Source organism: Lycium barbarum, chromosome 9, assembly GCF_019175385.1.
Source record: "Lycium barbarum isolate Lr01 chromosome 9, ASM1917538v2, whole genome shotgun sequence".
NCBI classification, from domain to species: Eukaryota; Viridiplantae; Streptophyta; class Magnoliopsida; order Solanales; family Solanaceae; genus Lycium; species Lycium barbarum.
The window spans coordinates 10,719,768-10,734,189 of record NC_083345.1 but is presented as its reverse complement, the minus strand read 5'-3'; the positions used below and the strand labels follow the sequence as shown (position 1 = coordinate 10,734,189).

The window sequence follows — 14,422 nt, the reverse complement described above, 5'->3', positions numbered from 1 at the left end:
ATGTATTACTAGATACAAAATCTATAGTAAACCGCTGATTATTAGTTGCTTCTCCATAGCATACTCATATATTTATTTCCTCTATCAAATAGACCAAGGCACAACCACATATCCTACACCTCACTCAAAAATTCAATTGATTATCCAAATTCGGGGTAAACGCTTTCCTCTCTTAAAGATAGGATTTTGTCTAATATCAAAAGCTTGAAATGTATGTTTTTAAATTTTAAGTCAGGCAAGGAAAGATCAGATACTAGTAACTTTGTCAAAATAGTCGTTTTTGTTTTTCTTATTGTTTTTATTCATGTATGTTCACCACACTAACAAAATCTACAACAATAGCTTAATTATTTTTTAAAAAATTCAGCCAGTATGTAGTGTAATATTACTGTATATACACTTATTATATATATTTGTTAGATACTAAGTATACACCGTCAACGATTACAAGCTATTAATCTGGTTAAATTCTTTTTTAGCCGGCTAGAGCTAAACATGTTAAGATCCTGATATTATATTCTCTATACATTTTATTTCCTCCTGTATGTTTTGCATTTGAATTGGTGGAGATGGTATTTCAAGTCTAGATTGATCCTCCAACTTGGATTATGGTTAGCAGCATTCTTAGTTTAGATAAGAAAGAAATATAAAGAAAATCCTGGAAGAACTCCATGCTAATCTACAGCCACAGGTGGTCTTTTCTGAGACATAAAACTAAGTGGTCAAAAATAAAAACTCAGTCGAAATCTAACAGAAAAAACGGAAAGAAAATAATGTACATCCATTTATCCTCATCAACAGTACACATTACTGTTCGAGTTTGTTTTCATCTTTTTCTTTCATTTTCATTTGCAAAATTTAACCGACACAAGAAGTGAAACCGTCTCATCCACAATCAAGCAAACAGATAAAGAAGTTATCTCAATTACCTAACTTTTGTAAGGTCCAAATCATCCTATTGAACAATTGAGTGATTATTGTCCACTCGTAGACCACTGTACTTTATATGCCACACTGTACTGTGTATGGCTTAAATTAAGTTCTCGTCTGAAGGTCGATAAACTTCCAGTTGGGAGAGGAGTAGACTCGTGTTACACTTTAATACCAAAATTTCTGGTCCTACTAAACACCAACCCGGGGGGGAGGGGGGGGGGGGGACTTCGGGTTTAACCAAGGTCAATAATTTCAGCTCATAGCTCATATGTTCTAGATAAAAATCAATCGTAAGCCAATTGCCACTACTTCCATTGAAGTCCAACTACTACTTTAACTTTTGGAGTCTTTGCACCTATCATGTGCTCTTTTCTCGTCAACCAGAGAGAGCCGCTCGATAAAGGAAGTCGGCTTTGGGAAAAAATCATTCCTTTGCCGGGCGCCACATAGGAATGGGTTGACCACTTGGACAAAAAAAAACAAAAAAAAAAACCGCACATCCCAAGGTTTAGATTGGGGACAATCACAGAAGGAAAATAGAGAGGAAATAAAGTTTTCAAGTGTTTAGTATTTGAGACCCACTACCCGATTAATCTTCTTAGCAAAATATTTTTCATTCTCCAGTCGCTTCAAGTTGAGAGTGAAGAAATTTCAATCATCCAAAAGACTAACTGAAAATCAAGAATACACTACAGTGCTACTATCGGGATTCAAAGTTGCATTTACTAAACTGAATTATGTATCATTTCATTAAGACATACATCTAACTTTGAAAAATTACACGGTGATAGGTTTTACAACATAAGAAGAACAATAAAGTTAAGATCCCGGTAACATGTTGAAAAACTGCATGTTAGAAGGGATCAATTATGCATAAATTTTACAGACTTGATGTGCCTAGTGCATGAGGGCTACTGCAGCTTCTTGCACTAAAGGCCGAGTTATATGCACGAAATGCTCTGCCTCCCTCTCTACTTGTTCTCGGCACTGGTTAACATCTTTTCCTTCTTTCATTTTCTTCACAAAGGCAACGAATCGCCTCCAATTGTCAGGATGGAACAGGTCCGGATTCATCCTCAAATATGTAAAGGCGCACATCTCTCTGTCACCTGATTGATCGTTGATATTCAATGAGGATGCTTGAAGGATCTGTTCATGTGCATAATCGTCATATCGTGGCAATGCATTCTCCCCAGCAAGTGGAACTTGAGCTTCCTGAGTTGCTAATGCCACTTGCCTAACCAACTTCTCAGGTGCACACTGTGCATCTTGTGGCTGCTCATGGTCGCGCATCTCAACACATGTGAAGTTGAAAATTGCACCGTGGCGGGCAAGCATCTGAGCAATGGGAAGGTAACCATCTCGGAAACGGGTGTTATAGTATCCAGCTGTCAGCTCAGGGGCATGTGACCTTGTTCCGTAGTGCCAGTGAATGCCTGCGACCTTAACTGAAATCTTAACGCCCTTGTCCTCGAATAAAGCCTTAGCTGATTGCAATATTCTCTCACCATGGTTCAAAAGCATTTGAGAATACCAAGTGAGGAAGAACTCCCCATATTGACTATCCCATCCACCGCCTTCCTTCTTGAAAAAGTTGGTATCTTCTGGCCAATTGTTGTAGTGACCAGCGTCTGTTGGACCGGTGCTTCCCCATTCAGGCTTGCCAAAAGTTTCTGCTGCAGCCTGTAAGCTGCTGATCATGTACTGCACGGCGAACAAATCATCAGAATAAATCATTGGTGGCAATGAAGTTAAGTACCAAAACGCAGCATTAAAATATTGAAAAAAGAACTTCGTTTATATACCTTGTCATAACACTGAAAAGCACCAATTCCAGGGAATTTCCATGTTCCATCTTGTTCAGGATAGGATGGATAACGGAGCTCTCCAGCGGGACCCATCCCAACTTGAATTTCCTATATTCACAAGTCATTGGAAAAACTTAGAGCGTTTTTTACTCTTCAACGAGAAATTTCATGCAGCATATAATAGTTGAACAAGTGTTGAGACTTACCACAATGGTGTCCCCTAGCAGGTTCTCAAATCTATCTCTAAACCCTTTCATGAAATCAGAATAGCATTGGACAGGAGTCCTCCCTTTAAGAACTGGAAGGGTGTCACAACCGAGCGATACGTATTCAAAATTCCTCCTTCCCCACTGATCCGTGTATGCAAGGTCTGGATCCTTCTCCATCTCCTCAACAACCCACCTTGGAAGAGGGATCCTGAATTTTTCAAAATCTACAATTAAGCACGCCAGCAAAAAAGGACTAGACAATTGTGATCGTTAACATGGACGTCAAGTGCATAAGAAGACTCGAAAGTTAATTAACAAAACAAGAAACCAAATTAAAAGCATGACATTTTTATGGGACTACATCAGCTCCTCTTCAATAGCCCAAATATTCTTTATTTCATGGATAATTTTGAGTCATCGCGTTTCAAAATTACCAAGTTATTGCACAGCTTTAAACATCAAGCAACACGTCTTACTTACTACATCCTTACAATATTGTAGTTTCCCCTTCCTAAGCAATTAAAGGTAGGGAAACAAATATATTACTGGAATAGAAACATTTCTATTTTCTTTCGTGTTATCTGTAACCAGCATCACAAATCAATACATAATTTACTATATTTACTACATATAGTTCACTCAAATCCATTTCACTTTATTCAGGTTGATTCCATTTATATCGTCTTTTAAAGGTAAAATAGAAGTTCTTTAAATAGTTCATGTAACACACCAATCAAAGGAGTATTTCATTTAGTAATCCCAGTACCAATACCACTAAACGATGTGTTTTTCTAACCTAACAAAGAAGGGAAGCTTTCTTCAAATTCATCTGAATAATGATTATTAGATACTTGAGCAAGTTTAGGCTTTACTTTGAAACTGGCTTACATGAACAAAATTTCAAAAGTCCCCTTTTCACTTTTTCCAGATCATACACGACTTGTATCAAAAAGTATTTCATTTAAATTTTTTGTTTATTTGTTCTAAATTTAATTATTCTAGATTCTAAACCCCAACCCCATATAAACCACAAATTTGCAATTACTGAATTAAAAATAGCAACTGAAAATTCAACCGACTAAAAAGTAAAAGAGTTGAAGAGTGTACGCACGTGCAGGAATCACCGACGTTTCCTCCACATTGATGAAAGGACATAACAGCTTGTACTTTGAGCCCATGCTTTTTCGCCATTTCCAAAAGCTCAGCATAACCACCCCAACTATACTCTCCTGGCGTGTCTCTCTCCACTAATCCCCACCACACATCCATCATTATTCCTTCCACTCCGGCACTCTTCAACGCCTGCAAACTCGCGTTCATCGCCTTCCTCCTATTCACTGTATGGTCCATTTTCACACTATCCAATGGCATCATTACAAATACCGGCACTCCTTTCCCTTTCTCCCCCGAATTCCCTGGAAAAATAAAATGAGTTAGGATTTGTTATTTTAATTCGTGTCTAGTTCGAATTTATACTCAAAACTTATACTTCCTTTGTCTCAATTAGCTCGCTTCCCGAGATTCAAAATGCACCAACAATTTTATGGTAATACGGTACAGATCAAATTTCAAGAATTTTAATTTTGACATATAAGTAGTATATTTGGAAACTACCCAAAAGTAGCATGATTGAAAATTCAAAATTCAGAATTTTGAAAAACCATATAAAAAAGTTATGGTAAAGAAAAACTACTAGTAATTTGAATCTTGATTTCCGAAAAGTGCTACGTTAAGTTGGGACGAGGGATTATTTTTTTAATCAAATTAATACATGAGAAAAGTTGCAGACTTATAGGGGTTATCAAATATATAAATTTTAATCTAAATTAATTTAATTCAATTTAGCTTCAAAGTTAATTAAATTGACCCTCGAAAAGTAAAAAAAAAAAAATATCACGTAAATTGAGACGGAAGGAGATTGTAAATAGCATTCAGAGATTTAAAATAATTTTGTTCACCTAATTTATGCTCTCTCTCGGCGACCTCAACCGGAGCTTCCATTAACGCTTGACAAGCCACCGATAAATCCGATCTCATTCCTCCTCTCATCGGACTCAACGGTGGCGATGGCGTCGGCGATACCCTGTCCACGTCAGCACCTGTTTTCTGCACAGATACTCTTAGATTAGTCATAGGTGTTCTCCACATAGCTGATACTGCAGCTGCACTTCCCTTCGCCGGAACTTCGCCGGAAACTCCACCTGTCTCCGCTGTTCCTGATAATGCCCCGATCTGGTGTGACATACTCATTGCCATAATATAATTTTCAGACAAAAAGTTGGAACAAAAAAATACTATGAAAGTTTTATCAAGTTTTGTTGTTTTTGTTGTGTGCACTTCAAGAAGCAAATTGATATGATGCTGGAAATGAGGAAGGAGGTGACTCGAATTCCTATTTATAGACTACGAAAAACTTGGATATAGCATTATAAATAAGAGATAATTACATTGTTCGTCCCTAAATTATGAATATATTCTGTTTTTAGTCCTTATGATTTCTGATGAATCACATTGAACCTTTAATTAATCGAAATCTGTGTTCCTCTCTTCGTCTCAATTTAAGTGTTCTAATTTGACTAGACTTAGAGTTTAAAATATAAAGAGAGGCTTTTTAAATTTTGTGGTCCTAAATTTTAAGGTGTATATAAGGTACTAAAATGTCTTTTTAATTTTGTGGTTGTAAACTTGTCACGTAAGATATTTTGAATTATCGACTTACTAAATATAGAAAGAGACACTCTTTTTGAGATAAATAAACAAGGAAAATAAGATACTTAGATTGAGCCGGAGAGAGCAACACTTAAGTTGTATGTAAAAAACTTTTAGGATTATATTACCGTAAAATATGGAGTAACTGTATAAAACTTTATATAATAAATGTGTAATTAAGTGGCGAAGCGACTAATAATTATGATAAATATTCACGAGCAAAGGAATCAATACATCTTTAGTAATTGAAGATTAAATGTTATTAGTCAAATATTATAGGTTCTAAATTAGAATTTAACTATAATTAAGGGACCAAAAATGCAATTATCCTATTATGATAATGTAAAGATCTAAAAGGGACCTTTATATTCACGACACGTGTAAGGGAAGACACGTGGCAAATATCGGCGAATGCGGAGGCAACGGCTACGATTGGTTGATCATGTGAAGAGGACGGTGGATTTTCGAGACGCGTGAAGGTTCCGGTAAGGATGCAGCTGAAGTATGGGAAAACTTTTTTTTTTTTTTCCCCTACCACAAGAATGGGAAGACTGATGGGGAAAAAAGTTATACATAATCAATTTGCTCACATCCAATCACTAAAATACAAAATACTACTCTCGCCGGATAAAAAAAAAAATCATTTAAGAGTTCACTTAGCAATTAAGAAAGAAGTAATCTTATTTTTTCATATTTGCCCCTATTAAGTATTATATGATCAAATCTTAATGTCAATTTAATTAGAGATAATTTAATCAAATTACCTATTTTTATCTAAGAGTTAGCATTTTCTTAAGGGGGTGCAAATGGCTAAATGCACTCTTTTTTTTATCCTAAGGGGTCGTTTGGTAGGTAATCAAAATTATTCCGGGATTATAATTCCGGAATTAATTTATCCCATTTATTGAGATTATTTTATACCATCTAAAAAATGGTATAAAATAATCCTAGTATAAGTGGGATAAGAAGAGATATTCCATCTCTTGGGATGGGATGCATTTTATACCTTGTTTGGTACAAAATATAAATTTATCCCAATATAAATTTATGTCTTCTACCAAATATGGTATAAAAAATTAGTGTTGGAATATCTCAGTTTATACCATGCACTAAACGATCCCTAAGGAAGTAGTAGTATTAAAGAATAATACTTTTGAAATTACATTTAATTCATATTGAATGAATTAATGCGGGTAAGTAACAATAGCAATTTCAAATCAAGTGGTGTCATGTATTTGACATTACGTTGCCGAAAGTGTTTTTATTAAATAAATGAATGATGATAAAAAAAGAATTCTAAATAATGATATTTTTACTTTACTTTACTACAACTACTGTATAGGCGGCAGTTTGACGTTGTCCTCCTTGCCGACCAAAGGGGTTTAATAGGAATTTCAGCAGTTGGGCTCATAGTTCTGCTAAAGTGGCACGTTATTATGTATCTGTTTTATTTATTTGATTTTCTCCTTCCCACTGATTGGTTAGTCCTGCTATTCCTCTGTTCTTCCCCGTTTTAGCGCTGCATAATAGTCCATAAAAAGTGATATTGATTGTGCTGATATTTCCTATAGGTTAAAGGGGGTTACCGGTAAAAGAATTGGGGGTTGTTGAGATTGTAACGATTTGGGACGGTCAAATTAGTATAATATTGAACCAAGTTTGAAACTGCAAGGGTTCTTTTAAGCATAATCCTTCCAGGATACTAATAGCCCATTTGGTCGAGCTTAATTTTCTCCAAAATTACTTATTTTTTCAATAAGTACTTATTTTTAAAAAGTGAGATGTTTAGATAAGCTTTTTGGAGAAAATAAGTATTTTTGGAAAGTTGCAGAAGCAGTTTTTTAGAAACTAAAAAAAATATCTTCTGTCCAAAAGCATTTTTTCTAAAAACACATTTGAGAAAATACACTTAGAAGCACTTTTTAAAAGTTTCGTCAAACACAAATCGTTGCTCAAAAGTGGTTTTCAACTTAATTGGCCTAACACAAATTAGTTTTTGCCAAAAGAACTTTTTTATAAGCATTTTTCAATATAAGCTGATTTTAGAAGCTTGGTCAAACAGGTTATAAACCTGTACAAGTAAAATAAGATACAACATGTAAAATCCTTGGCTATTCTATTATAGGGAAAAGGATCCAAAACATACTTCAATTTTGGCCGAAATTGCTATAACACATTCCAACTTTGCTTGGACTTCAACGTAGCAAATAGAGACGGGTCCGTTTAGTTTTAAGTCTACCCTTACGTGCCCAACCAACATGTGCTCACTTGCTTGTCTAGGTCGCTCGATAATATCGTCCAGGGGGGTCATAGGACCCCCGCAAAGTTGGAGTGTTTCATAGCAATTTCGACCAAAGTTATAGTGTACTTTGAACCCTTTTCCCTTTATTATATCTACAAAAACATTGAAATTGTTAGATCAATTTGGAGGTATTGGCATATTTTTCATGTATTTGTCTCTACCTCTAACGATGATTATATAACTAAGCTCTGTATTTACATATTTGTATAGTCTTATTCAACTGTGAAAAGTGAAAACACAAATGATAAATTTCTATTCCAAGATATTGCAGTCTTGAGTTGTTGGGGCCGTGCTTAGCACGGTCTAATCTGACTAGTATGTATTATATACAATAGTAAATAGTAAAGTAATATCGCTAAAAAAGTTGAGAAATAGACATCAATTTAGAAACGTTAGAATCTCACTCGTTCTCAACTCAACCCACCCGTCTACAAGTTGTGTACTCCATTGTATTAGTCCGGAATCAAAATGCCCCAAAAAAATCATTTTGAACCAAAATACCTCAATAAAAAAAAAATTATAAAAGTACCTTTAGCGCAGTAAAATACTGCGATATAGCACTTCACGGAGATGGAGCCGTTAAGTGCTATAGCGCAGTTAAAAACTGCGCTATACCAATGTTTCTCTCACATATAACGCAGTAAAATACTGCGCTATAGGACTCCGCCTTAAAACCCATCGGGTTCCACCACTGATCCCTCCAGTGGTTAAAAAACAAAAAAAAAATTGAAACGCCATTGGAGGGGAAACCGAGGTGGTCCCCACATCCAAAAAGTCATTTTCTATTAAATTTCGTCCGGAAAGTTTAGATTCTCGGTATATTCAAGTCAAGGAGCAAGATTCTAAGTTCGAATTTTGGGAAAAAACGGCGTACAACTCGATTAAAATAACTCTACAAAAAATCTTCGATTAAGGTTTTCTACTATGAACTTTTGTTATTATTTTGTTATATACATTATATTCTAAGCATGCTTAACATTTAATCCATGCTATTTTCAAAAAAAAAAAATTGTTCTTGTTCGGACTGGGCAGTGGCTTTTGCCACTGTTCCGATTTTTTTTTTTTGGTTTAATTCATTACTTGTTAAATGTTTATGAATTGTTAATTTGTTAAATGTTTATGAATTGTTAATTTGTTATATGTTTATGAGTTGTTAATTTGTTAATTATTTATGAATTGTTAATGAATTATTATTTTGTTAATTGATTATTTGTTAAATATTGATTATGAATTTATTAGTTGTTAAATATTGTTTATGAATTGAAAGAAGTTGATTGATAATGAATTATTATGTTGTTAACACTTTGTTTGGATGATTGTTATGTATTGTTTTGACATTTATCGTATTGTGTTGTATTGTATAGGACCAAATCAGTGATTACATAAAATAGGACCTTTTGTCGTTACATAACAATAAAATTAAAGTAACAATCAAAGCAAACATTTTATTTAAACTAACAACATAATATAATACAATAGGTAACAACCATCCAAACAAGTTGTAAATGATTATGAAATGTTAATCTATATAATTTTAAAACCGTGAATATATATGTTAAATAAAAAAAGATTATCTTAAAAAGAATAGTTAAAGTTCTTCTTTTCATAAATACATAAGCTAACGAAAAAAATGTAAAGTTTGTAGGAAAATACGTGGTCGACGAATATACTCTTTTAGTTTAATTTTATCGTAGTTGTGTTGGCTATTTGGTCAACTAAAAATATATCACATATTCAAAATAGAGTTCCAAACAAATATTTGCCATCACATATGCGTCCTTACTATCACATATTAAATTTACTGCATATCCCATGTTAATTATTTACAAGATAAAATTATTAATTAGTTAATATAATTTCTTTCATTTCAAGAATAATGACTATTTTAGTTTGTACAGACTGGACTCTTTCATGGATCCGAATGTTCCCCCTGGGCCCGATGCTCACCCGGGGCCTGATGATCACCCCGGGCCCGCTGTTCACCCGGGGCTCGCTGATAGATCAGTATTGTCTTTGCAAAACAATCATAGGTCAGAGTTATTATGGGCCGGTAATATAGGGATATCTACTAGGCTCTGTCCCCGTAGGCTGCAGAGAGCGTGGGCTCTTTTACGCGAGCACCCCCCACACCCTCACGTGTTGGAGATATTATTTCGGGGCGGTATCTACCGTTGCGTGTCTGTTAGTAGGGTACAGCATGATTGAGCGCTCATCACGGCCATGGTTGAGCAGTGGAGGCAGAGACACATACCTTTCATCTTCGCACTGGTGAGGCCGCGATTACACTTCAGGATGTGGAGGTCCTCTTTGGATTGCGGGTAGATGGAGAGCCACTACACACTCGGTACGAGCCTCCTCCTAGTCAGACGTGGGCGACAGAGTTGACTAGGCTCACCCACTTTGTGCCTGATGCCGAGAGCCAGATTTCGGGACAGAGTCGAGTTAAGATTAGTGCACTCTGCACTTATTTGTAGGGTCTGGATCCGGTTGACGACGGCACCCCGCAGGACGATGTTGATCGTCATGCCCGTTTGTACCTGCTTATTATATTTGGGGGCATCTTGTTCCCGAACTCATCGGGTGCTTTTGTCAGCTTACGTTATTTGGTTTTCTTGGAGCATTTGGACCGCCTGCGAGGCTACAACTAGGGTGGTGCTGTTTTGGCGTATCTTTACAGATGCCTTTGCCGAGCGTCTGTTGGTGTTGTCAGAGATGTGTGTGGATTTTTTGCTCTTCTCCAGGTAATATTTTAAGTGTGCCTTCCTTTAATGTAGACAAACCTCTTGAAATGACGACTTAAAAATCGTATTTTCTAATATCACTTACAGCTATGGGCGTGGGAGAGGATGCTGCCTTTTCAGCCCGTACCTAGGCACACCTCGATATTGACATGCCTTATGCGAGGAGGTGGACAGCGGGTTTTGACCGGGATGTGGATACACACCACAATATTCTTTCATTTCCTGGACCAGCTTGATCACATGACGGGCGATGCGGTAAATCTATTTAAATTTACATTAATAATTTAATTAAACGTCTTTTATACTTGGTGATCACTGATTTGTATTTATATGTTATGCAGCTATTTGTGTGGACGTCGTACGTTGCTATATTAGATGGTTTGCCGCCCTTCTGTAGGGCAGGTCAAGGGGTTTAGAGGTCGCGGTGTCTATTGATACACCTGGACATCATAGAGGATCACATGCTCGAGCGTGTCTTACGACAGTTTGGGCATACACAGAGTATACCCCCTGATGTCCGTCATGAGCTCCGACACTACCAGCGGGACGATCGGGTTGCCGTTGATAATGATTTTCTGGCTTTCATGGATGTCCAGCTTCACCGTTTGGAAAATAGGTTGGGCACTTTAGCGGTGGTTGGTCATTTGACTCCCATTGAGCATTACATGCGCTGGTATCATCAGATCACACGCCGATTGATCGGTAACCCAGCTTTGCGTCCCCCTAGGGATGTAGGATACTCAGAACTCGCGGGGCAGTACGAGGCATTGGTAAGTGTATCGTATTTAGATTTATTTAATTGCATTAATTGTTACGTTTTAAAAATAAACTTTTTTTTTCTGTTAAACACAAATGCAGCTGGTGGTCGTACAGCGTTTACGCATCTTGGGGTTAGAGCATATGCCTTTCCCTGGGCTTGCGGGGTTTGCCGCGGAGATGGTACGGATATCCGAGGATGGTATCCGGCAGGCAGGAGAGATTAGGCGCAAGGAGGAGAATGTTCCGGAGGCTGAGTATCAGGTAGCGCCAGGAGGAGGACCGGGTGCTCCCAGAGGAGGAGGTCGTGCTGGCAGAGGACGCGGCGCTGCTGCTAGAGGACCTGGTGGTGGAGGACACCATCTGGTAGATGAAGCGGATGAGGCCGATCCCATTCCAGAGGGCGTTCACGGTCTAGTCCATCCGCAGTCGTTCCAGGCCGGTGGCAGCTCACCTGGGGACTCACCTACGTTTACGCCGGCGCTCTTACTTGCTGAGATACTCGGGTCTTCATCACAGCCGAGCCAGAATGCATACATGGAGGAGCGTGATAACGTTGATTGGGCGGCGTTACGCGCTTCATTAGCTGATGAGCGGCCTGTGAGGAATTTAGAGGGAGACAGGATTCTTGACTTCGATGAGTTTTTGATCCCGGTTAGTATTTAAAATACTTATTTGTTCCTTTAAAATTATTTATTTTAAATATATATATGTTACTCATTATTTAGTAATATTTTATATTTTAGGATTCGGCGCCAGCGGGTCCACCAGAGCCACCCACTCAGGCATTTTCTCATGAGTCTGCCGAGCCATCAGTGTCTTCCCATATGACTACCGAGCCACAAGTAAGCTTTTTATTAAAATTTGTTTAATTCAATATAAGGTCAATATTTAATATACATATTTGATTATTTAAAGTACTTATTTTAAATATGTATGTTACTTATTATTTTGTTTTTTTTCATATTTTAGGATTCAGCGCCAGTGGGTCCACAAGAGCTACCCATTCAGGAGCATTCTCATCAGCCTGCCGAGGCAGAAGTGTCTTCTCATGAGACTGTTGACACCCAATTTTGTCCCGCCTCTCTTCCAAAATACCTATTTTACGCTTCTAATATTTTTTAGAAAAATTAAAAAATATATATAATTATTTTACGGAATTATTAGCCTTTTATCAATACCGACACTTTATTATTCTATTACAGTTACTAATTATTATTATTATTATTAACAATTTTTATCATTTTCAGTATTTTACCAGCTTACGCACACGCATAACATTTATCTTTGCATAATTAAATAGTAGTATTTATTTAGTGCGGATTTTCAAAGAAAAATAACATATATTATTACACGGCTATTATAACACCATATGATTTTATTACCCGAGTCTAATAATCACACATTTTGGTATTAAGCAATATTTTGTCACCCTCGGTATATCATTAATTAAATTAGGTCTTCTATTTAAATTTAGAAGACAAACTATTTCTTGCACTCGATCCGTATTTTGACTTATCGGACCCCAAACCAAAGTCCGATTAACCCCTAATATTTTTTGGACTAGTCCGTATCTCTTATCTCAATTTTTAGAATAATCTGTGTTTTAATTTATTAGCCTATTCTCTTAATACCCAGTCTAAAAAAATTGACCCAGTCCATTTATGGACTGGGTCCGACCCATTTTCGTCCAAAAAGGGGGAAACCCTTAGGGCTTCCCCACATTTTCACCCGCCTCCTTCTTCACTTCCTTTCCTCTTTCTCTCTCGCCTCCCTCCACCTTTCATCCGCCTCCCTCTTTCGTCGTCATCTCCCATCGCCGTCTCCACCCATCTCTCCATCATCCTCACCACCTTCTTCACCACCTCCACCACACCCACGTTCTCTTTCTGACCTCCCCACTCTCCACTGCCCCTTGCACTCCTCCACTACCTCCTGCCAACCCACTCACCACTGCCACCCCACTTGCTCTGACACCTCCACTACTTCCATCTCCGCCCCACTCACTCGACACTTCCTCACCTTCCCATTACACCACGTTACCCCCACTACTTTTCCGACATCATCACACCCATATCCATCATCTCCACCACACCCATACCCCTACGTGCTCTGACATCACCACGTTACTTCTCCCTCTGTTCCTTTCGCCATTTTTGTCTTGAACCCAAAACCCTATAAAATGGGGTTGATTCATCGATAAAAGGGGGGATTTTTTTTGGGATTCGGCAAATTCCCAAATAGCCGATTTTCTTTCAGTTCAAGAAACCCCCTGTGAAATATTTTGTTTTAGTTGTCACAATATCGCAAAATATCGAATCAAAATACTCAAACGATTTTTCGTCTGTTCTGTGTTTGTTGCGAATTCGAGTTTCGCAACCTCGAATTTGAAGTGTTTCGAGTGTGAATCGAAGACCCGCACCCACTTTGCTGCACCCACAAAAGGTCAGCATGTTCCTCTCCTTTTCAAATCCGAAGTTTCGAATATGTTTGCATGTTTGTTTCGTTTTGGTTGAATCTTAGTTTGTGACTTGTAGTATCGAGCATGTTCAGGATTGGTTAGTTCAATCCTGTGTCTAGTTCTGTGGTTATGCAGTTCTATGCTATGTATCGACTTGGATTAATCATGCATTTTGTTAGGTTCACATTGTTTATCTATTATTTATAAGATTAGTTCTGTATATTAGTTTGTGGTTTGCTAACGATGTGTATGTGCATACCTTCAGTCTGTTTCGCAAGGGTTCATTTTATGTTTAGCAGAAGTCCTGTAGGTACAATTGCATATATTTATTCAGATGTTTTAGTAGTTCAATGAAGAATATGAATGATGTTTCGGTTTAGTGCCGCTCCCATACAGTTTATGATAAGCATATTGACTCTTTGTGCCTTGTAGTTGTTGGTTTGATTTAAACTTGGTTTGGCAGTTGTGTTATGGTAACCCCATTCAAAATAGAACAATATCCT

The 14,422-nt window shown here is 37.3% G+C and overlaps 1 protein-coding gene across 1 annotated transcript; it reads right to left on the bottom strand.

Annotated features, from left to right (window-relative positions):
• Positions 1–1,654: 1,654 nt before the first annotated feature.
• Positions 1,655–5,335, bottom strand: LOC132608955 (beta-amylase 1, chloroplastic). Its single transcript, XM_060322776.1, has 5 exons — positions 4,909–5,335; positions 4,062–4,365; positions 2,948–3,158; positions 2,739–2,849; positions 1,655–2,637 (listed from the first exon to the last, which is right to left on the bottom strand). Exons 1-5 carry the CDS (start codon positions 5,204–5,206, stop codon positions 1,831–1,833), a joined length of 1,731 nt encoding a protein of 576 aa, XP_060178759.1. The 5' UTR covers positions 5,207–5,335; the 3' UTR covers positions 1,655–1,830.
• Positions 5,336–14,422: the final 9,087 nt, after the last annotated feature.